Below are 23,047 nucleotides of genomic sequence, written 5' to 3' on the forward strand. Positions count from 1 at the left end.
TCTGCGTCACATAAGAACATAAGAGAAGCCCTGTTGGATCAGGACAATGGCCCATCCAGTCCAACACTCTGTGTCACATAAGAACATAAGAGAAGCCATGTTCGATCAGGCCAATGGCCCATCCAGTCCAAAACTCTCTGTCACACATAAGAACATAAGAGAAGCCATGTTGGATCAGGACAATGGCCCATCCAGTCCAACACTCTGTGTCATAAGAACATAAGAGAAGCCATGTTGGATCAGGCCAGTGGCCCATCCAGTCCAACACTCTGTGTCATAAGAACATAAGAGAAGCCCTGTTGGATCAGGCCAATGGCCCATCCAGTCCAACACTCTGTGTCACATAAGAATATAAGAGAAGCCATGTAGGATCAGGCCAATGGCTCATCCAGTCCAACACTCTGTGTCACATAAGAACATAAGAGAAGCCCTGTTGGATCAGGCCAATGGCCCATCCAGTCCAACACTCTGCGTCACATAAGAACATAAGAGAAGCCCTGTTGGATCAGGCCAGTGGCCCATCCAGTCCAACACTCTGCGTCACATAAGAACATAAGAGAAGCCCTGTTGGATCAGGACAATGGCCCATCCAGTCCAACACTCTGTGTCACATAAGAACATAAGAGAAGCCATGTTCGATCAGGCCAATGGCCCATCCAGTCCAAAACTCTCTGTCACACATAAGAACATAAGAGAAGCCCTGTTGGATCAGGACAATGGCCCATCCAGTCCAACACTCTGTGTCATAAGAACATAAGAGAAGCCATGTTGGATCAGGCCAGTGGCCCATCCAGTCCAACACTCTGTGTCATAAGAACATAAGAGAAGCCCCGTTGGATCAGGACAATGGCCCATCCAGTCCAACACTCTGTGTCATAAGAACATAAGAGAAGCCATGTTGGATCAGGCCAGTGGCCCATCCAGTCCAACACTCTGTGTCATAAGAACATAAGAGAAGCCCTGTTGGATCAGGACAATGGCCCATCCAGTCCAACACTCTGTGTCATAAGAACATAAGAGAAGCCATGTTAGATCAGGCCAGTGACCCATCCAGTCCAACACTCTGTGTCACATAAGAACACACAAGAAGCCATGTTGGATCAGGCCAGTGGCCCATCCAGTCCAACACTCTGTGTCACACAGTGGCCAATATATGTGTGTGTGTGTACACACACACACACAGACATATATATATATATATATATATATATATATACACACACACACACAAACACACACAAACACACACACATACATACAAACACACTGTGGCTAATAGCCACTGATGGACCTCTGCTCCATATTTTTATCCAATCCCCTCTTGAAGCTGTCTATGCTTGTAGCCGCCACCACCTCCTGTGGCAGTGAATTCCACATGTTAATCACCCTTTGGGTGAAGGACTTCCTTTTATCCATCCTAACCAGACTGCTCAGCAATTTCATTGAGTGCCCACGAGTTCTTGTATTGTGAGAAGGGGGGAAAACGACCTCTTTCTCTACCTTCTCCATCCCATGCATAAACTTGTCAACCTCTATCATGTCACCCTGCAGTCAACGTTTCTCCAAGCTGAAGAGCCCCAAGCGTTTTAACCTTTCTTTCTAGGGGAAGTGTTCCAACCCTTTAATCATTCTAGTTGCCCTTTTCTACACTTTTTCCATATCTTCAGAACCACTTCTCCCCATAGGAGCCTTCCCCCCCCCCCCCCCCGCCGGGTTCTGAGATCTGCTGTGCCACATCTTGTGCTCCCCAGTCATAAGAAGAAGAAGATGATATTGGATTTATATCCCGCCCTCCACTCTGAAGAGTCTCAGAGCGGCTCACAATCTCCTTTCCCTTCCTCCCCCACAACAGACACCCTGTGAGGTGGGTGGGGCTAAGAGAGCTCTTACAGCAGCTGCCCTTCCAAGGACAACCTCTGCCAGAGCTATGGCTGACCCAAGGCCATTCCAGCAGTTGCAAGTGGAGGAGTGGGGAATCGAACCCGGTTCTCCCAGATAAGAGTCCGCTCACTTAACCACTACGCCAAACTGGCACCAAATAAGGACATCCAGGTGGCTTCAATGAGGGTCAGGGCCTTCTCGGTCTGGGCCCCTACCTGGTGGAATGAGCTCCCGCTTGAGAACCAGGGCCTGCAGATGAGGCGGTTAAGGGGGGGGCAGGAGTGCTCTCTATAAGTCTTTGAAGGGCTGTCCCTTGGAGGAGAGCAGGGAGCTGTTCCTGCTGGCAGCAAAGGAGACTCACAACGATGGGTTTAAATTAAGGACAAGAACACACCGGCTGGATATTAGGAAGATTATTTTTACAGTCAAGAGTTGCTCAACAGTGGACGATCTCAAGGTTCATTTCTACCGCCCCATCACTGACAGTCTTTAAGTAGCGGCAGGACAAACACTGGTCAGAGATGCAGTAGGCCAGGGGTCCCCAACCCTCGGGCCGTGGACCAGTAGTGGTCTGTGGCCTGTTAGCAACTGGGCCGTGAGTTGTACAATTATTATTACAATGTAGTAATAATAATAATAAGAAGAAAATGGCAACTTTGGATTTATATCCTGCCTTCCACTCCAAACCTCAGAGTGGCTCACCATCTCCTTTATCTTCCTCTCCCATAACAGACACCCTCTGAGGCAGGTGGGGCTGAGAGAGCTCTGACAGCAGCTGCCCTTTCAAGGACAGCTCTGTGAGAGCTATGGCTGACTCAAGGCCATTCCATCAGCTGCAAGCGTAGGAGTGCGGAATCAAACTCGGTTCTCCCAGATAAGAGTCCGCGCACTTCACCGCCACACCAAATTAATAGAAATAAAGTGCACATAAGAACATAAAAGAAGCCGTGTTGGCTCAGGCCAATGGCCCATCCAGGCCAACACTCTGTGTCACATAAGAACATAAGAGAAGCCCTGTTGGATCAGGCCAATGGCCCATCCAGTCCAACTCTCTGTGTCACATAAGAACATAAGAGAAGCCCTGTTGGATCAGGCCCATGGCCCATCCAGTCCAACACTCTGTGTCACAGAAGAACATAAGAGAAGCCATGTTAGATCAGGCCAATGGCCCATCCAGTCCAACACTCTGTGTCACATAAGAACATAAGAGAAGCCATGTTGGATCAGGCCAATGGCTCATCCAGTCCAACACTCTGTGTCACATAAGAACATAAGAGAAGCCATGTTGGATCAGGCCAATGGCCCATCCAGTCCAACACTCTGTGTCACATAAGAACATAAGAGAAGCCATGTTGGATCAGGCCAATGGCTCATCCAGTCCAACACTCTGTGTCACATAAGAACATAAGAGAAGCCATGTTGGATCAGGTCAATGGCCCATCCAGTCCAACTCTCTGTGTCACAGAAGAACATAAGAGAAGCCATGTTGGATAAGGCCAATGGCCCATCCAGTCCAACACTCTGTGTCACAGAAGAACAGAAGAGAAGCCCTGTTGGATCAGGCCAATGGCCCGTCCAGTCCAACACTCTGTGTCACATAAGAACATAAGAGAAGCCATGTCGGATCAGGCCAATGGCCCATCCAGTCCAACACTCTGTGTCACAGAAGAACAGAAGAGAAGCCATGTTGGATCAGGCCAATGGCCCGTCCAGTCCAACACTCTGTGTCACATAAGAACATAAGAGAAGCCATGTCGGATCAGGCCAATGGCCCCTCCAGTCCTACACTCTGTGTCACAGTGGCCAATATATGTGTGTGTATGTACACACACACACACATATATATACACATGCATACATACTGTGGCATAATTGTATCATCCCAAAACCAGCACCACCCCAGTCCATGGAAAAATTGTCTTCCCAGAACCTGTCCCTGGTGCCAAAAAGGTTCGGGGCCGCTGCTCTAGGCTGAACCCACACTGAGCAGGGGGTTGGGCTAGATGGCCTGTCTGGCCCCTTCTAACTCTGGGCTTCTACGATCCTGCAATGTGATCCGGAGCCCCCTGGCTGGGCTTACTTCAAGAGCATGGTGATGTGATTGGTCTGCAGCTTCAGCTCTTTGATGGAGCTGGCCACCGGGTCCCCCTGGGCTTGGGCTTCTTTGACGATGGCCCCGATCTCCGTCCAGTCGATCTGGTTCGCCAAGGCGCTCCGGACCACGTGGATGGCTCGGTCCACGATCTCGAGGTTCATTTCCACGAGCTCCCCTTTCACTTTGTCAATTTCCTTTGGGGAAAGTAAAAGAGACTGATGTCAGACTGATAGCAGACCGATGTCTATGCCATTAGGTGTGAAGTGCCATAAATAAGAGTCTGTTGTAATGTTAGCTCTGGGTTTTAAATGAGGGCTTTAGTTTTTCAGAGGTTTAATTTAAAGGGGACGGACGGTGGCTCAGTGGTAGAGCATCTGCTTGGTAAAGAGAAGGTCCCAGGTACAATCTCCAGCAACTCCAACTAAAGAGTGTCCAGGCAAGTAGGCGTGAAAAACCTCTGCTTGAGACCCTGGAGAGCCGCTGCCAGTCTGAGTAGACAAGACTGACTTTGATGGACCAAGGGTCTGATTCTGTATAAGGCAGCTTCATTAAGGGAGGGAGGGTGGCTCAGTGGCAGAGCATCTGCTTGGTAAGCAGAAGGTCCCAGGTTCAATCCCCAGCATCTCCAGGCAAGTAGGCGTGAAAAACTTCAGCTGGAGACCCTGGAGAGCCGCTGCCAGTCTGAGTAGACAAGACTGACTTGATGGACCAAAGAGGATTTGATTCAGTATAAGGCAGCTTCATAGGTTCATGTATATATATTCATATGAGACAAGGATCATCAATGTATTTTTGAGCTGTAATCAAGTGAAGTAAGAACATAAGAGAAGCCATGTTGGATTAGGCCAATGGCCCCTCCAGTCCAACACTCTGTGTCACATAAGAACATAAGAGAAGCCATGTTGGATCAGGCCAGTGGCCCATTCAGTCCAACACTCTGTGTCACATAAGAACATAAGAGAAGCCATGTTATATCAGGCCAATGGCCCATCCAGTCCAACACTCTGTGTCACATAAGAACATAACAGAAGCCATCTTGGATCAGGCCAGTGGCCCCTCCAGTCCAACACTGTGTCACACAGTGCCCAACAAAACCCCAAAGTGCCATCAGGAGGTCCATCAGTGGGGCCAGGACAGCAGAAGCCCTCACGCTGTTGTCCCTCCCAAGCACCAAGAATACAGAGCATCACTTGCCCCAGACAGAGAGTTCCAACAATACAATGTGGCTAACAGCCACTGATGGACCCCTGCTGCATATGCTTATCCAATCCCCTCTTGAAGCTGACTACGCTTGCAGCATCCGCCACCTCCTGTGGCAGTGAATTCCGTGAGTTAATCACCCTTTGGGTGAAGGAGGACTTCCTTTTATCCGTTCTAACCTGACTGCTCAGCAATTTGATCGAGTGCCCACGAGTTCTTGTATTGTGAGGAAGGGAGGAAAGGGCTTCTTTCTCTGCCTTCTCTATCCCATGCAGAATCTCGTAAACTTCTATCATGTCACTCCTGAATAAGGATAGTATATATGTCAATTTCCCCCAAATTTTCTGTTTCTTTCCCAGGCTTCAAAATCTCTGGCTATTTTACATCTCTACTCAGAATACCCAAAAGATCCTACCTGAGCTTGGTGAAGCGCTTCTAATCTGTGCTCGTGGTCCTTCCGAACATTTTCCAGCTTCTTCAATGCTTGTTTCTCCTTTCAGAGGAAGAAGAAGGATGAGGAGAAGAAGAAGATGACTGATGATGATGATATTGGATTTATATTCCGCCCTATACTCAGAGTGGCTCACAATCTCCTTTATTTTTCCCCCAAAAAACACCCTGTGAGGTGGGTGGGGCCAAGAGAGCTCTGACAGAAGCTGCCCTTTAAAGGAAGAAGAAGATAGAAGATATTGGATTTATATCCCGCCCTCCACTCCGAAGAGTCTCAGAGCGGCTCATAATCTCGTTTATCTTCCTCCCCCACAACAGACCCCCTGTGAGGTAGGTGGGGCTGGAGAGGGCTCTCACAGCAGCTGCCCTTTCAAGGACAACCTCTGCCAGAGCTATGGCTGACCCAAGGCCATTTCAGCAGGTGCAAGGGGAGGAGTGGGGAATCAAACCCGGTTCTCCCAGATAAGAGTCCGCACACTTAACCACTACACCAAACTGGCTCTTGGGAAGGGGTGGGGGTGGGAAATAGCATTCTGACATGATGGATCTGCTCCCACTTTGGGGCAGGGACAGTGGCTCAGTGGTAGAGCATCTGCTTGGTAAGCAGAAGGTCCCAGGTTCAATCCCCGGCATCTCCAACTAAATAGGGTCCAGGCAAATAGGCATGAAAAACCTCAGCTTGAGACCCTGGAGAGCCACTGCCAGTCTGAGTAGACAAGACTGACTTTGATGGACCAACAGTCTGATTCAGTATGAGGCAGCTTCATATGTTCACATATGTTCACTGATTCAGTCACAGCAGAAGAGGAGGAGGAAGAGGAAGACGACGACAACAGCAGATTTATAACCCGTCCTCCTCTCTGAAGCAGTGACTCAGAGCGGCTCACAATCTCCTATATCTTCTCCCACCACAACAGACACCCTGTGAGGTGGGTGGGACTGAGAGAGCTCTCCCAGAAGCTGCCCTTTCAAGGACAACCTCTGCCAGAGCTCTGGCTGACCCAAGGCCATTCCAGCAGGTGCAAGTGGAGGAGTGGGGAATCCAACCTGGTTCTCCCAGATAAGAGTCCGCACACTTAACCACTACACCAAAGTGGCTCAACAGACACCCTGTGAGGTGGGTGGGGCTGAGAGGGCTCTCACAGCAGCTGCCCTTTCAAGGACAAAGTCTCAGAGCGGCCTACAATCTCCTTTCCCTTCCTCCCCCACAACAGACACCCTGTGAGGTGGGTGGGGCTGAGAGGGCTCTCACAGCAGCTGCCCTTTCAAGGACAACCTCTGCCAGAGCTCTGGCTGACCCAAGGCCATTCCAGCAGGTGCAAGTGGAGGAGTGGGGAATCCAACCTGGTTCTCCCAGATAAGAGTCCGCACACTTAACCACTACACCAAAGTGGCTCAACAGACACCCTGTGAGGTGGGTGGGGCTGAGAGGGCTCTCACAGCAGCTGCCCTTTCAAGGACAGTCTCAGAGCGGCCTACAATCTCCTTTCCCTTCCTCCCCCACAACAGACACCCTGTGAGAAGGGTGGGGCTGAGAGGGCTCTCACAGCAGCTGCCCTTCCAAGGACAGAGTCTCAGAGCACACTTCACCACTACACCAAACTGGTTAGAGAGCAAGTGAATGAACATGGGCTCACTTTCCAGCCACCTGCAGCCTGCAGGCGCCACTCAGCAGACCACGTATGTGTTATTCCAAAAGAAGAATATCTTCCAAGAGAGCGGTACCTGCTGCAAGGCCTTCAAGTCTATCTTCTGGCTTTCCAGCTTGGAGTAGAATTCATCCACCGCCTTCCAGAAAAAAATAATTTTTAAAAAGGCATATCAAAATCAAGATCTCGGTAAATAGAATTAAAATAGGAGCTGGAACCAAGCAGCTCCAGACTCGCACGACCTGCCCTCGGTGCCCCACCTTCAGAGACGAGGCAGGTGGCAATCAGAGACAGGGCCTTTTTTGTAGTGGCCCCTCACCTGCAGAATGCTCTTCTCCCCATGAGTTTCATCTGGTGCCCAGGTTGCTTTCCTTCACTCGCAAGTCCAAAACCTTTCTGTTCACCCAGACGTTTAGTTATGGGATTGATTAAAACAGTATTTTCGTCTGGAAACTATTATTTCTACCTGTTGGTGGTCCGTTTTACATTGGATTTATATCCCGCCCTCCACTCCGAAGAGTCTCAGAGGGGCTCACAGTCTCCTTTCCCTTCCTCCCCCACAACAGACACCCTGTGAGGTGGGTGGGGCTGAGAGGGCTCTCCCAGCAGCTGCCCTTTCAAGGACAGAGTCTCAGAGCGGCCTACAATCTCCTTTCCCTTCCTCCCCCACAACAGACACCCTGTGGGTGAGGTGGGTGGGGCTGGAGAGGGCTCTCACAGCAGCTGCCCTTTCAAGGACAGAGTCTCAGAGTGGCCCACAATCTCCTTTCCCTTCCTCCCCCTCAACAGACACCCTGTGAGGTGGGTGGTGCTGAGAGAGCTCTCACAGCAGCTGCCCTTTCAAGGACAACCTCTTCCAGAGCTCTGGCTGACCCAAGGCCAAGCTAGCAGGTGCAAGTGGAGGAGTGGGGAATCAAACCCGGTTCTCCCAGATAAGAGTCCTCAGAAGAAGAAGAAGACTGCAGAATTATTCCCCGGCCCTTCTCGATAAATCAGAGACTCAGAGCGGTTTACAATCTCCTTTTCCTTCCTCCCCCACAACAGACACCCTGTGAGGTGGGTGGGGCTGACAGAGCTATTCTGAAGCTGCCCTTTCAAGGACAACCTCTGCCAGAGCTATGGCTCACCCAAGGCCATTCCAGCAGGTGCAAGTGGAGGAGTGGGGAATCGAACCCAGTTCTCCCAGATAAGAGTCCGCTCACTTAACCGCCACACCAAACTGGCTCAAACTGTTTCTATGGTTTATGGTTTCATTTATTTATTACTTTATTGTACATAACTTATGTCTCAGCTTTCTGTCCTCACAATGGTCACCAAGGCGGCTTGGCTGGGTTTTTATTGCTATTTTTTTTTACAATGTTTTTATTATTTTTAGTTTGCAAGCGGCCTTGAGCAGTTCCCTCAAGAGGTGGCATAAAAATATTCTGAATATGTCATTCCATTTTACTTCCCCTTGCAGTATGACCCCCCCCCCGCCTCCTTATCTCATCCTCATGGGCCTTCTACAAGTCCCCAGCCCATGAACTGTCCACTTGTCAACCACCAGGGGAAGGGCCTTTTCAGTGGCTGCCCCCTCTCTCTGGAACCAGCTCTTTGGGGGAAGTTCGTGCCCTAAATCAGGACCTTCCAGCATCCCATAGGGATCGCAAGACTACTATGTTTTATCTGACCTTTGGTTAGCATTATGTACCGGGGAGCTGACCAGTTGTTTTAATCCTTCCGGTTGAAAATCGGAAGGATTAAAACTCAATGTTTTAACTGATTAAAAATCGATGTTTTAACTGATTTCATTGTTCTATATTTACTGCATTTGTTCTGACTGGAGTTCAAATGTTGTAATCTGCCCTGACTCCCCTTTATGGGAGAGGCTGCAGCGTAGAAATTAAATAAATAAAATAAATTAACATTAGACAATATGAACTGTACGATTCCCCATTCATACTTCAGAATTTACTTCTGAAAATCTGCTTCCGATGATATTTTGCCACTGAAATCTGTCACCTCGAAAGCCAAGGGTGACAGGCAAAAAATCTTCAAATATTTAGAATTTGAAATTTACAACTCCGCCTTCAGACTTTTAAGAGAGATCCCGGTGGGAAGAACCGTGTTGGTCTGAAGCAGTAGAACAAAGCAGGAGTCAAGTGGCACCTCTAAGACCAACAAGGTTTTATTCGGAATGGAAGCGTTTGTGTTCATGCACGCTTCTTCAGACAAGGAATGAGGTGCAGTAAGCAGAGCTACATGTAGCTGGTGGATTTTAGAATTGGACCAAGCCCTATGAAGAAAGGTTGAAGGAGCTGGGCATGTTTAGCCTGGAGAGGAGATGGCTGAGAGGTGATAGGATCACCAAGTCCTTGAAGGGCTGTCATAGAGAGGATGGCGTGGAATTCTTTTCTATGGCCCCGGAAGGTAGGACCAGAACCAGTGGGTTGAAATTAAATCAAAAGAGTTTCTGGCTCAACATGAGGAAGAACTTCCTGACCATTAGAGCGGTTCCTCAGTGGAACAGGCTTCTTCGGGAGGCGGCGGGCTCTTCTTCCTTGGAGGTTTTGAAACAGAGCCTAGATGGCCATCTGACAGCAATGCGGATCCTGTGAATTTTGGGGGAGGTATTTGTGAGTTTCCTGCATTGTGCAGGGGGTTGGACTAGATGACCCTGGAGGTCCCTTCCAACTCTAGGATTCTAACTTCCTTACCGTTAGAGTGATTCCTCAGTGGAACAGGCTCCCTCGGGAGGTGGTGGGCTCTCCTTCCTTGGAGGTTTTTCAACAGAGGCTAGATGGCCATCTGACAGCAATGAAGATCCTGTGTATTTAGGGGGAGGTGTTTGTGAGCTTCCTGCATTGTGCAGGGGGTTGGACTAGATGACTCTGGAGTTCCCTTCCAACTCTAGGATTCTTCAGGAGGTGGTGGGCTCTCCTTCCTTGAAGGTTTTTTAACAGAGGCTAGATGGCCACCTGACAGCAATGAGGATCCTGTGAATTTAGGGGGAGGTGTTTGTGAGTTTCCTACATTGTGCAGGGGGTTGGACTAGATGACCCTGGAGGTCCCTTCCAACTCTAGGATTCTATGAGAATGCAAAGTGGTACATGCACACGAAATCTTACATTCTGAATAAAACTTTGTTGGTCTTAAAGGTGCTACTGGACTCCTGCTTTGTTCAAACTTCTAAATCTGCATTCAAAACAACTGGCAATCTCACCAGGAAGGCTTACAACAGGCAAGATTCTTTTCATTATCGGCAATATCCCCTGAGCCCTAACAGGCAATTTAAAAAAAAAATCACACCCCTTTGCTTAAAATCCAATAGCAAAAAAGCAGCTCCACACCTTGTTGAAGGACTCAAACTCCACGTACGGACATTTCGAGTGTTGCAAGAACAAGGAAGGGTGAAATTCCTCATATCTGCAAGAGACAAGATTTCATATCACTGCCAGCAGACAATCAGGAAAGGCGGCGGCTGGCAAAGGAGCGTCGGTCAAAATACACACGTGAGGATTTCTTCGGTGGGTTTGTTCGGTTCCAAGCTTGGCTTTTTCTCCCTCTTCTGTATGACAAAGCCCTGAAAGACAGAGACAATTTCTGAACATTTTCCCCCAGTTTCTCTTCTTGAAATCATATGCTACTTTTCTTCTTTTTTTTTTTGTGGTACTGCATGAGAGTTCCGTAGATAACACGGACACCAAAAAGACAAATAAATGGCTTCCAGATCAAATCAAACCTGAGCTCTCCCTAGAAGCTAAAATGAGGCTATCGTAATTTGGGCCCCATTATGAGAAAACAAGATCGATCCAGATAGGCAGCTCAACAAAGTTTGAGTTCAGCGGCACCTTTAAGATAAACCGCATTTTATTCTGGGTATTTGATGCAGTGTACATGCACGCATACGCTTACACCCAGAATTAAACTTTGTTGGTTTTAAAGCTGCTGCCGGACTCAAAATTTTTTTTTTCTTGACAAGACAAAAGTCACAGGAAAAGACAATAATGCTGGAAGGCAGCAAGGAAAGAGGAAAGCCCAATGCAAGATGGGTTGGAATCATAGAGTATGACTTGGAAGTACGAGTTGGAAGGGTCATCTAGACTAAACCCCTGCACAATGCAGGAAGCTCACAAACACCTCTTCCTAAATTCACAGGATCTTCATTGCTGTCAAATGGCCATCTAGTCTCTGTTTAAAACCTCCAAGGAAGGAGAGCCCACCACCTCCTGAGTTGGAAGGGACCTCCAGGGTCATTTAGTCCAACCCCCTGCACAATGCAGGAAGCTCACAAACACCTCCCCCTAAATTCAGAGGATCCTCATTGCTGTCAGATGGTCATCCAGCCTCTGTTTAAAACCTCCAAGGAAGAAGAGCCCACCACCTCCTGAGTTGGAAGGGACCTCCAGGGTCATCTAGTCCAACCCCCTGCACAATGCAGGAAACTCACTAACACTTCCCTCTAAATTCACAGGATCCTCATTGCTGTCAGGAGGCCATCGAGCCTCTGCTTCAAAATCTCCAAGGAAGGAGAGCCCACCACCTCCCGAGGAAGCCTGTTCCACTGAGGAATCACTCTAAACTCACAGATACCTCCCCCTAAATTCACAGGATCTTCATTGCTGTCAGATGGCCATCCAGCCTCTGTTTAAAAACCTCCTTCTATCTTAGAATCCTAGAGTTGGAAGGGACCTCCAGGGTCATTGAGTCCAACCCCCTGCACAATGCAGGAAACTCACAAATACCTCCCCCTAAATTCACAGGATCCTCATTGCTGTCAGGTGGCCATCGAGCCTCTGCTTCAAAATCTCCATGAAGGAGAGCCCACCACCTCCCGAGGAAGCCTGTTCCACTGAGGAATCACTCTAAACTCACAGATACCTCCCCCTAAATTCACAGGATCTTCATCGCTGTCAGATGGCCATCCAGCCTCTGTTTAAAAACCTCCTTCTATCTTAGAATCCTAGAGTTGGAAGGGACCTCCAGGGTCATTGAGTCCAACCCCCTGCACAATGCAGGAAACTCACAAACACCTCCCCCTAAATTCACAGGATCCTCATTGCTGTCAGAGGGCCATCCAGGCAGATGCTCAGCCATTGAGCCACAGTCGTAAGGATTTCCTAGCCCGTCAGCACATGTGTGAAAAATCAAACACGTTATCACCGACTACCTTTCCATTAAAGTTGTCCAGCGTCTCCATATATTCTTCTGCATTTTGTAAAGCAACAAGTAGCCTTTCAAAGTCTACAGAGAGAGACAAAAAGGAGAGAGGCTTTTTAAAGCAAACAGTTTTGAGATTTTGGGGTTCTCCTTCCCCCCAGGACCATTCTCTGCATGCTGAATATGTCTGGGGAGGAGCTTCATAAGAACATAAGAGAAGCCATACTGGATCAGGCCAGTGGCCCAGAAGAACATAAAAGAAGCCCTGTTGGATCAGGCCAATGGCCCATCCAGTCCAACACTCTGTGTCACATAAGAACATAAGAGAAGCCATGTTGGATCAGGCCAATGGCCCATCCAGTCCAACACTCTGTGTCACATAAGAACATAAGAGAAGCCATATTGGATCAGGCCAGTGGCCCATCCAGTCCACTCTGTGTCACATAAGAACATAAGAGAAGCCCTGTTGGATCAGGCCAATGGCCCATCCAGTCCAACACTCTGTGTCACTTAAGAACATAAGAGAAGCCCTGTTGGATCAGGCCAATGGCCCATCCAGTCCAACACTCTGTGTCACATAAGAACATAAGAGAAGCCATGTTGGATCAGGCCAGTGGCCCATCCAGTCCAGCACTCTGTGTCACATAAGAACATAAGAGAAGCCCTGTTGGGTCAGGCCAATGGCCCATCCAGTCCAACACTCTGTGTCACATACGAACATAAGAGAAGCCATGTTGGATCAGGCCAATGGCCCATCCAGTCCAACACTCTGTGTCACAGAAGAACATAAGAGAAGCCCTGTTAGATCAGGCCAGTGGCCCCTCCAGTCCAACTCTCTGTGACACATAAGAACATAAGAGAAGCCCTGTTAGATCAGGCCAGTGGCCCATCCAGTCCAACACTCTGTGTCACATAAGAACATAAGAGAAGCCATGTTGGATCAGGCCAGTGGCCCCTCCAGTCCAACACTCTGTGTCACAGAAGAACATAAGAGAAGCCCTGTTAGATCAGGCCAGTGGCCCCTCCAGTCCAACTCTCTGTGTCACATAAGAACATAAGAGAAGCCATGTTGGATCAGGCCAGTGGCCCCTCCAGTCCAACACTCTGTGTCACAGAAGAACATAAGAGAAGCCCTGTTAGATCAGGCCAGTGGCCCCTCCAGTCCAACATTCTGTGTCACATAAGAACATAAGAGAAGCCATGTTGGATCAGGCCAGTGGCCTCTCCAGTCCAACACTCTGTGTCACAGAAGAACATAAGAGAAGCCCTGTTAGATCAGGCCAGTGGCCCCTCCCGTCCAACTCTCTGTGTCACAGAAGAACATAAGAGAAGCCCTGTTAGATCAGGCCAATGGCCCATCCAGTCCAACTCTCTGTGACACATAAGAACATAAGAGAAGCCCTGTTAGATCAGGCCAGTGGCCCATCCAGTCCAACACTCTGTGTCACATAAGAACATAAGAGAAGCCATGTTGGATCAGGCCACTGGCCCATCCAGTCCAACACTCTGTGTCACATAAGAACATAACAGAAGCCATGTTGGATCAGGCCAATGGCCCATCCAGTCCAACACTCTGTGTCACATAAGAACATAAGAGAAGCCATGTTGGATCAGGCCAATAGCTCCTCCAGTCCAACACTCTGTGTCACATAAGAACATAAGAGAAGCCATGTTGAATCAGGCCAATGGCTCCTCCAGTCCAACACTCTGTGTCACATAAGAACATAAGAGAAGCCATGTTGGAACAGGCCAATGGCCCCTCCAGTCCAACACTCTGTGTCACATAAGAACATAAGAGAAGCCCTGTTGGATCAGGCCAGTGGCCCCTCCAGTCCAACATTCTGTGTCACATAAGAACATAAGAGAAGCCCTGTTGGATCAGGCCAGTGGCCCATCCAGTCCAACACTCTGTGTCACATAAGAACAGAAGAGAAGCCATGTTGGATCAGGCCAATGGTCCATTCAGTCCAACACTCTGTGTCACATAAGAACATAAGAGAAGCCCTTTTGGATCAGGCCAGTGGCCCATCCAGTCCAACACTCTGTGTCACATAAGAACAGAAGAGAAGCCATGTTGGATCAGGCCAATGGTCCATTCAGTCCAACACTCTGTGTCACATAAGAACATAAGAGAAGCCCTGTTGGATCAGGCCAATGGCCCATCCAGTCCAACTCTCTGTGTCACATAAGAACATAAGAGAAGCCATGTTGGATCAGGCAAATGGTTCATCCAGTCCAACACTCTGTGTCACATAAGAACATAAGAGAAGCCATGTTGGATCAGGCCAGTGGCCCATCCAGTCCAACACTCTGTGTCACATAAGAACATAGAGAAGCCATGTTGGATCAGGCCAATGGTCCATTCAGTCCAACACTCTGTGTCACATAAGAACATAAGAGAAGCCCTGTTGGATCAGGCCAGTGGCCCATCCAGTCCAACACTCTGTGTCACAGAAGAACATAAGAGAAGCCCTGTTAGATCAGGCCAGTGGCCCCTCCAGTCCAACTCTCTGTGTCACATAAGAACATAAGAGAAGCCATGTTGGATCAGGCCACTGGCCCATCCAGTCCAACACTCTGTGTCACATAAGAACATAACAGAAGCCATGTTGGATCAGGCCAATGGCCCATCCAGTCCAACACTCTGTGTCACATAAGAACATAAGAGAAGCCATGTTGGATCAGGCCAATAGCCCCTCCAGTCCAACACTCTGTGTCACATAAGAACATAAGAGAAGCCATGTTGAATCAGGCCAATGGCTCCTCCAGTCCAACACTCTGTGTCACATAAGAACATAAGAGAAGCCATGTTGGAACAGGCCAATGGCCCCTCCAGTCCAACACTCTGTGTCACATAAGAACATAAGAGAAGCCCTGTTGGATCAGGCCAGTGGCCCCTCCAGTCCAACATTCTGTGTCACATAAGAACATAAGAGAAGCCCTGTTGGATCAGGCCAGTGGCCCATCCAGTCCAACACTCTGTGTCACATAAGAACAGAAGAGAAGCCATGTTGGATCAGGCCAATGGTCCATTCAGTCCAACACTCTGTGTCACATAAGAACATAAGAGAAGCCCTGTTGGATCAGGCCAGTGGCCCATCCAGTCCAACACTCTGTGTCACATAAGAACAGAAGAGAAGCCATGTTGGATCAGGCCAATGGTCCATTCAGTCCAACACTCTGTGTCACATAAGAACATAAGAGAAGCCCTGTTGGATCAGGCCAATGGCCCATCCAGTCCAACTCTCTGTGTCACATAAGAACATAAGAGAAGCCATGTTGGATCAGGCAAATGGTTCATCCAGTCCAACACTCTGTGTCACATAAGAACATAAGAGAAGCCATGTTGGATCAGGCCAGTGGCCCATCCAGTCCAACACTCTGTGTCACATAAGAACATAAGAGAAGCCATGTTGGATCAGGCCAGTGGCCCATCCAGTCCAGCACTCTGTGTCACATAAGAACAGAAGAGAAGCCATGTTGGATCAGGCCAATGGCCCATCCAGTCCAACACTCTGTGTCACATAAGAACATAAGAGAAGCCATGTTGGATCAGGCCAGTGGCCCATCCAGTCCAGCACTCTGTGTCACATAAGAACAGAAGAGAAGCCATGTTGGATCAGGCCAATGGTCCATTCAGTCCAACACTCTGTGTCACATAAGAACATAAGAGAAGCCCTGTTGGATCAGGCCAGTGGCCCATCCAGTCCAACACTCTGTGTCACATAAGAACATAAGAGAAGCCATGTTGGATCAGGCAAATGGTTCATCCAGTCTGTGTCTCATAAGAACAGAAGAGAAGCCATGTTGGATCAGGCCAATGGCCCATCCAATCCAACACTCTGTGTCACACAGTGGCCAAAAAACCCAGGTGCCATCAGGAGGTCCATCAGTGGGGCCAGGACACTAGAATCCCTCCCACTGTTGCTCCTCCCAAGCACCAAGAATACAGAGCATCATTGCCCCAGACAGAGAGTTCCATCTATACGCTGTGGCTAACAGCCACTGATGGACCCCTGCTCCATACGTTTATCTCATCCCCTCTTGAAGCCGTCTATGCTTGTAGCTGCCACCACCTCCTGTGGCAGTGAATCCCACAGGTTAATCACCCTTTGGGTGAAGAAGGACTTCCTTTTCCTTGCTCATGCTGAACATAAGACTACAAGAGTCACAAAATGACAATCAGTTGTAATAGGTGAATTTTTACCCTCCCCTGCAGTCATGTAAGGAAAACATGCCTTTAAACAAACCCATGGAAACAAAGGGCCTCATTCAATGCTCCCCCTAAGCTGTGGAGTCTTGTGAGCAAAGATTCTGCTTTATGAGCGGCTGGCGTTAAAGTTCTGAGCTCCTGTAAGTTTGCTCGGGGGCCATTTTTCCTGAGCTAAGGCAAAAATGTGTGAGCTGGAGGCTAAAAAAACTGTGAGCTAGCTCACACTAACTCAGCTTAGAGGGAACACTGGTCTCCTTGTTCTGCAGCACTGCCTTCACCATTAAATCACAGGGGTACACTGAGATGGCAAGAGGTCATCGGCCCTCTCATTGAAGAAAAATCTAAGGTTGATTTATATCCAGTGGTCAAGCAAAAACCTTGTGTTCTCATTGGCTAAAGATCCGTCGCATTTCTCATTTTTAAAATGTAAAATCAGTCTAATCCAGGGGTGTCAAACTCATTTGTTATGAGGGCCAGATCTGACATAAGAAGAAGATAAAGAAGATATTGTATTTATATCCCGCCCTCCACTCCAAAGAGTCTCAGAGCAGCTCACAATCTCCTTTACCCTCCTCCCCCACAACAGACACCCTGTGAGGTGGGTGGGGCTGAGAGGGCTCTCACAGCAAATGCCCTTTCAAGGACAGAGTCTCAGAGTGGCCCACAATCTCTTTTCCCTGCGTCCCCCACAACAGACACCCTGTGATGTGGGTGGGGCTGAGAGGGCTCTCACAGCAGCTGCCCTTTCAAGGACAACCTCTGCCAGAGCTATGGCTGACCCAAGGCCATTCCAGCAGGTGCAAGTGGAGGAGTGGGGAATCAAACCCAGTTCTCCCAGATAAGAGTCCTCACACTTAACCACTACACCAAACTGGCTCTCCAGTGCACTTAACCACTACACCAAACTGGCTCTCCATAAATGAGATCTTGACAGGCCGGGCCATGTCAGGCCGCACCACGTGTATACCTACTGAAGATCAGGTAGCAGAGATATAAACTTTATAAAGGACAAAGGCACAATTAAAAGATTTTTTTAAAAAAACGTAAAACATGCTTAAAACATTATTACTCATTGGTGCTTTCTTTGTATTCCTCCCATGGGATCCAGGGAACAGGGCAAAGGAAGCTCTGGCTCTTTCCTTCCTTCCCCAGGGGACCACAAGGGAGAGGAGCCTCAGCCAATAGAAGGAAGAGAGGCTTGGCTCAACAGATCTGCTGTGTGATTGAGAGAACCTGGCAAAGCAAGCTCTGCCTCCCCCCCTTCCTCCCCAAGGGAGGAGCCTCAGCCAAAGGGGAAAATAGAGGCTTTGCTCTGCTGCTCCTGTGCGACTGAGCAAGCCTGGCAAAGCAAGCTGTGATGCAGAAGGAAACAAGAGAGAGGGAGAAGGAAGCAGATGGCAGCCAGTTGCTCGGGGGCCTGACAGGAGTCCTCCAGGAGCCTGATTCGGCCCTCAGGCCGCAAATTTGACACCCCTGGTCTAATCAGTCTGGCCAACCCACCTTTGCTTTCCATCTGGTCTGTTTTGGCACTGCCTGAAAATCCCGCTCCGATGAGGCAGTGCTCAATGAGTGTGGCTCCATAAGCTGTTTAAAAAAAAAGAAAGGAAAAGACCTTCTTAAAACAGCGAGGTCAGCCAGGCGGAGGCCTGGATTGCAAAGATGGGTTTTGTTTCCCACAACGCATATTTTCAAGTCTTGCGACGCAGAATCCAGACATTCTCCAAAGGATAAAGAGACCTCTTAGTCACGTTATTTGCTAAGCAAATAACAATGTCACCCTGCGAACTATACGTGCTGTCCTCTGTATCAGAGAGGTACGAAGTTTGGAAATGAATTCCATACATGGGAAGGGCTATGGCTCAGGGACGGAACATCAGCTCGGCAGACAGAAGGTCTCATGTTTGATCCCCGGCGTTTCCAGCTAAGAAGATCAGCCAGTAGGTGACGTGACCTACGACATAGTGAGTAGGAATGCAACAAGTCCTATGTCTTCACACCAGCTTCTTCTTATCATTCCCGCCCACTGGTCTGAGGCAGGGATGACACAAGTCCTATGAGGAAAGGTTGAAGGAGCTGGGCATGTTTAGTCTGGAGAGGAGGCGGCTGAGAGGTGATAGGATCACCATCTTCAAATACCTGAAGGGCTGTCCTATAGAGGATGGGGTGGAATTGTTTTCTGTGGCCCCGGAAGGTAGGACCAGAACTAATGGGTTGATATTAAATCAAAAGAGTTTCCGGTTCAACATCAGGAAGAACTTCCTGGCCGTTAGAGCGGTTCCTCAGTGGAACAGGCTTCCTCCATGGGAGGCGGTGGGCTCTCCTTCCTTGGAGGTTTTAAAACAGAGGTTAGATGGCCATCTGACAACAGTGTGGATCCTGTGAATTTAGGGGGAGGTGTTTGTGAGTTTCCTGCATTGTGCAGGGTTTGGACTAGATGACTCTGGGGGTCCCTTCCAACTCCAGGATTCTTCAGGAGGCGGTGGGCTCTCCTTCCTTGGAGGTTTTGAAACAGAGGCTAGATGGCCATCTGACAGCAGTGTGGATCCTGTGAATTTAGGGGGAGGTGTTTGTGGGTTTCCTGCATTGTGCAGGGGTTTGGACTAGATGACTCTGGGGGTCCCTTCCAACTCTAGGATTCTAGGATTCTTCAGGAGGCAGTGGGCTCTCCTTCTTTGGAGGTTTTGAAACATAGGCTAGACGGCCATCTGACAGCGATGAGGATCCTGTGAATTTAGGGGGAGGTATTTGTGAGTTTCCTGCATTGTGCAGGGGGTTGGACTAGATGACCCTGGAGGTCCCTTCCAACTCTAGGATTCTATGTTCTTGAGAGCCGCTGCCAGTCTGAGTAGGCAACACTGACCCTGAAGGACCAATGGCCTGGTTCAGTACGAGGCAGCTTCATATGTGTTCGGTTGTCTATTACTGATTCAGATTTCTCTTCTGCTGCATCCTGAGGATGCTGTTCTTCACACCAGCTTCTTATCATTCCCATCCACTGAGAACTTTGGTCGGGGACAGCCCATTCCAGTGGGAGGGAGGGGGGTTCAGTGGCTGCTCTGGAGTTCTGAAGCACTTTCTATCAGCAGAAGGCCAGCTCCCTCCTTCTCATCATTTTGGAGGGTAAGGGGGATAATTTCAACTCAGAGGGCTTTGCAATTATTTTTACTGCTGTTTCATGGATTGTGGAATATACTTCTAAGCTAATTATCTGCTACTGCCTGGAAGCGTTTTTGGTTCCATTGCTGATGGGGAGGGACGGTGGCTCAGTGGTAGAGCATCTGCTTAGTAAGCAGAGGGTCCCAGGTTCAATCCCCAGCATCTCCAACTAAAAAGGGTCCATGCAAGTAGGTGTGAAAAACCTCAGCTTGAGACCCTGAAGAGCCATGAATGGGGCTATGGCTCAGTGGCAGAGCATCTGCTTGGTAAGCAGAAGGTCCCAGGTTCAACCCCCGGCATCTCCAACTAAAAAGGGTCCAGGCAAAACCTCAGCTTGAGACCCTGGAGAGCCGCTGCCAGTCTGAGTAGACAATACTGACTTTGACGGACCCAGGGTCGGATTCAGTAGAAGGCAGCTTCACATGTTCATATGATGTATGCTTTACACTTATTATTAAACCACCCTGATTCTGTGTTGCGGGGGAAAGGTAGTTTTAAAATATTTTAAATAAATCAGATACTTACGAAGGTGGGGGTTTAAAACTCTCTTTATCTGTTCTCCTTTAGGTGCGGCAGTTATTATTTCCGTCAGCCTATGAAGGGTGGGTGAATAAGAAGAAACAGCTGACGCGCGATAACGTCAAGAAAGAGGAAAGCACAGATTCTTGTTTCTCGTTTCATTCATGCCAACATCTGAGGCTTTAAGGCAAATTATTCGATATGTAGCTACATTTAGGTTAAGTACAGAGGACTGTTGAGTGTCGACACAGACCAGAGATCCCATAGATGCTAGACTCAGTCTATCAGTTTGCTTTATCTGTGCTCCAGTTTTTGACACGGAGTCTGAGCAGACTACAGAATTTAAAACAATGCAATGAAAGCAGTATCGTATTTGCACCAATGAGGCAATAAAGAAGAAGAAGACTGCAGATTTATACCCCGCCCTTCTCTCTGAATCAGAGACTCAGAGTGGCTTACAATCGCCTATATCTTCTCCCCCCACAACAGACACCCAATGAGGTGGGTGGGGCTGAGAGGGCTCTCACAGCCGCTGCCCTTTCAAGGACAGAGACTCAAAGTGGCTTACAATCACCTATATCTTCATCCCACACAGCAGACACTCTGTGAGGTGGGTGGGGCTGAGAGGGCTCTCACAGCCGCTGCCCTTTCAAGGACAGAGACTCATAGCAGCTTACAATCTTCTATATCTTCTCCCCCCACAACAGACACCCTGTGAGGTGGGTGGGGCTGAGAGGGCTCGCACAGCCGCTGCCCTTTCATGGACAGAGACTCAGAGTGGCTTACAATCACCTATATCTTCATCCCACACAGCAGACACTCTGTGAGGTGGGTGGGGCTGAGAGGGCTCTCACAACAGCTGCCCTTTCAAGGACAACCTCTGCCAGAGCTATGGCTGACCCAAGGCCATTCCAGCAGCTGCAGGTGGAGGAGTGGGGAATCAAACCCAGTCCTTTCAGATAAGAGTCCGCTCACTTAAGCACTACACCAAACTGGCTCTCTTTTATAAAACTGGATTATAAAAGCAGAGAACAACACACCAAGAACAACATAATGAATACCACAGTGTAACAAAACTAGATTACAAAGTTAAGGAAACACTGCAATTAACACCGTAAACATTGATTTTAGCAAAGAAGAAGAAGATGAAGAAGATCTCTGATTTATATCCTGCCCTCCACTCCGAAGAGTCTCAGAGTGGCCTACAATTTCCTTTACCTTCCTCCCCCACAACAGACACCCTGTGAGGTGGGTGGGGCTGGAGAGGGTTCTCACAGCAGCTGCCCTTTCAAGGACAACCCAAGGCCATGCTAGTGGGTGCAAGTGGAGGAGTGGGGAATCAAACTCAGTTCTCCCAGATAAGAGCCCGCACACTTCACCACTACACCAAACTGGCTCTCCACACCAAACTGAGTAAAGTATCTGATGGTTGGCATTGTAATTTACAAGGATGCATCCCTTAAATATATGCTTTGGGTGTATCCAGTCATTCAGTTTTTCTGGGCAGAGGCGGAGGAAGAGGAGGAGGAGAAGGAAGAGGAAGAATTGTAGATTTATACCCCGCCCTTCTCCATGAATCAGAGACTCAGAGTGGTTTACAAGCTCCTATATCTTCTTCCCCCACAACAGACACCCTGTGAGGTGGGTGGGGCTGAGAGGGCTCTCCCAGCAGCTGCCTTTTCAAGGACAACCTCTGCCAGAGCTATGGCTAACCCATGGCCATTCCAGCAGGTGCAGGTGGAGGAGTGGGGAATCAAACCCAGTTCTCCCAGATAAGAGTCCACGCACTTAACCACTGCACCAAACTGGCGTTAGTACGCATACCAATTCTGTATTAGAATGTTCCCTGACTCCATATTTTAATCACTTGTGTCAAGAAGTATTTCCTTTTGTCATGTTAGACCTGGTTGGTGTACTCAGCAGAATCACAAAAACACTGACTGTTGCAATAGCGTTGGTCACTTTTCTAGAGAGCCAGTTTGGTGTAGTGGTTAAGTGTGCAGACTCTTATCTGGGAGAACCGGGTTTGATTCCCCACTCCTCCACTTGCACCTGTTGGAATGGTCTTGGGTCAGCCAGAGCTCTCTTATCTGGGAGAACCGGGTTTGATTTCCCACTCCTCCCCTTGCAGCTGCAGGAATGGCCTTGGGTCAGCCATCGCTCTGGCAGAGGTTGTCCTTGAAAGGGCAGCTGCTGTGAGAGCCCTCTCCAGCCCCACCCACCTCACAGGGTGTCTGTTGTCGGGGAGGAAGGGAAAAGAGATTGTGAGCCGCTCTGAGACTCTTCGGAGCAGAGGGTGGAATATAAATCCAGTATCTGCTTCTTCTTCTTCTGGTAAGAGAGTCAGTTTGGTGTAGTGGTTAAGTGTGCGGACTCTTATCTGGGAGAACTGGGTTTGATTCCCTACTCTTCCACTTGCACCTGCTGGAATGGCCTTGGGTCAGCCATAGCTCTGGCAGAGGTTGTCCTTGAAAGGGCAGCTGCTGGGAGAGCCCTCTCCAGCCCCACCTACCTCACAGGGTGTCTGTCGTGGGGGAGGAAGGGAAAGGAGATTGTGAGCCGCTCTGAGAAGCTTCGGAGTGGAGGGCGGGATATAAATCCAATATCTTCTTCTTAGAGCTAACAGTAGCTTTGTAAACCACTTTGAACCATGAGAAAAGGCAAAGTGTAAATGTTTTTAAATCAATTCATTAATTAAAAAACTGGTTTCCAGGGCCCATATTGAAACACTTTGAATACTTGCAA

General features: G+C 48.8%; 1 protein-coding gene across 1 annotated transcript in view; it reads right to left on the minus strand.

The window, feature by feature from the left end:
- The window catches only part of NEMF (nuclear export mediator factor), a 75,390-nt gene that overhangs the window by 35,843 nt on the left and 16,500 nt on the right, over window positions 1-23,047 (minus strand). The window contains exons 6-13 of the mRNA XM_060261399.1: window positions 20,309-20,376; window positions 18,128-18,211; window positions 12,425-12,498; window positions 10,767-10,837; window positions 10,605-10,680; window positions 7,352-7,414; window positions 5,592-5,669; window positions 3,962-4,170 (exon numbers count right to left, since the gene is read on the minus strand). Of these exons, the coding sequence (XP_060117382.1) occupies window positions 3,962-4,170; window positions 5,592-5,669; window positions 7,352-7,414; window positions 10,605-10,680; window positions 10,767-10,837; window positions 12,425-12,498; window positions 18,128-18,211; window positions 20,309-20,376 (723 nt within the window). The remainder of the gene's footprint in view (window positions 1-3,961; window positions 4,171-5,591; window positions 5,670-7,351; window positions 7,415-10,604; window positions 10,681-10,766; window positions 10,838-12,424; window positions 12,499-18,127; window positions 18,212-20,308; window positions 20,377-23,047) is intronic.

This window comes from Heteronotia binoei, chromosome 21 (assembly GCF_032191835.1).
Source record: "Heteronotia binoei isolate CCM8104 ecotype False Entrance Well chromosome 21, APGP_CSIRO_Hbin_v1, whole genome shotgun sequence".
In the NCBI taxonomy this organism is placed as follows: Eukaryota; Metazoa; Chordata; class Lepidosauria; order Squamata; family Gekkonidae; genus Heteronotia; species Heteronotia binoei.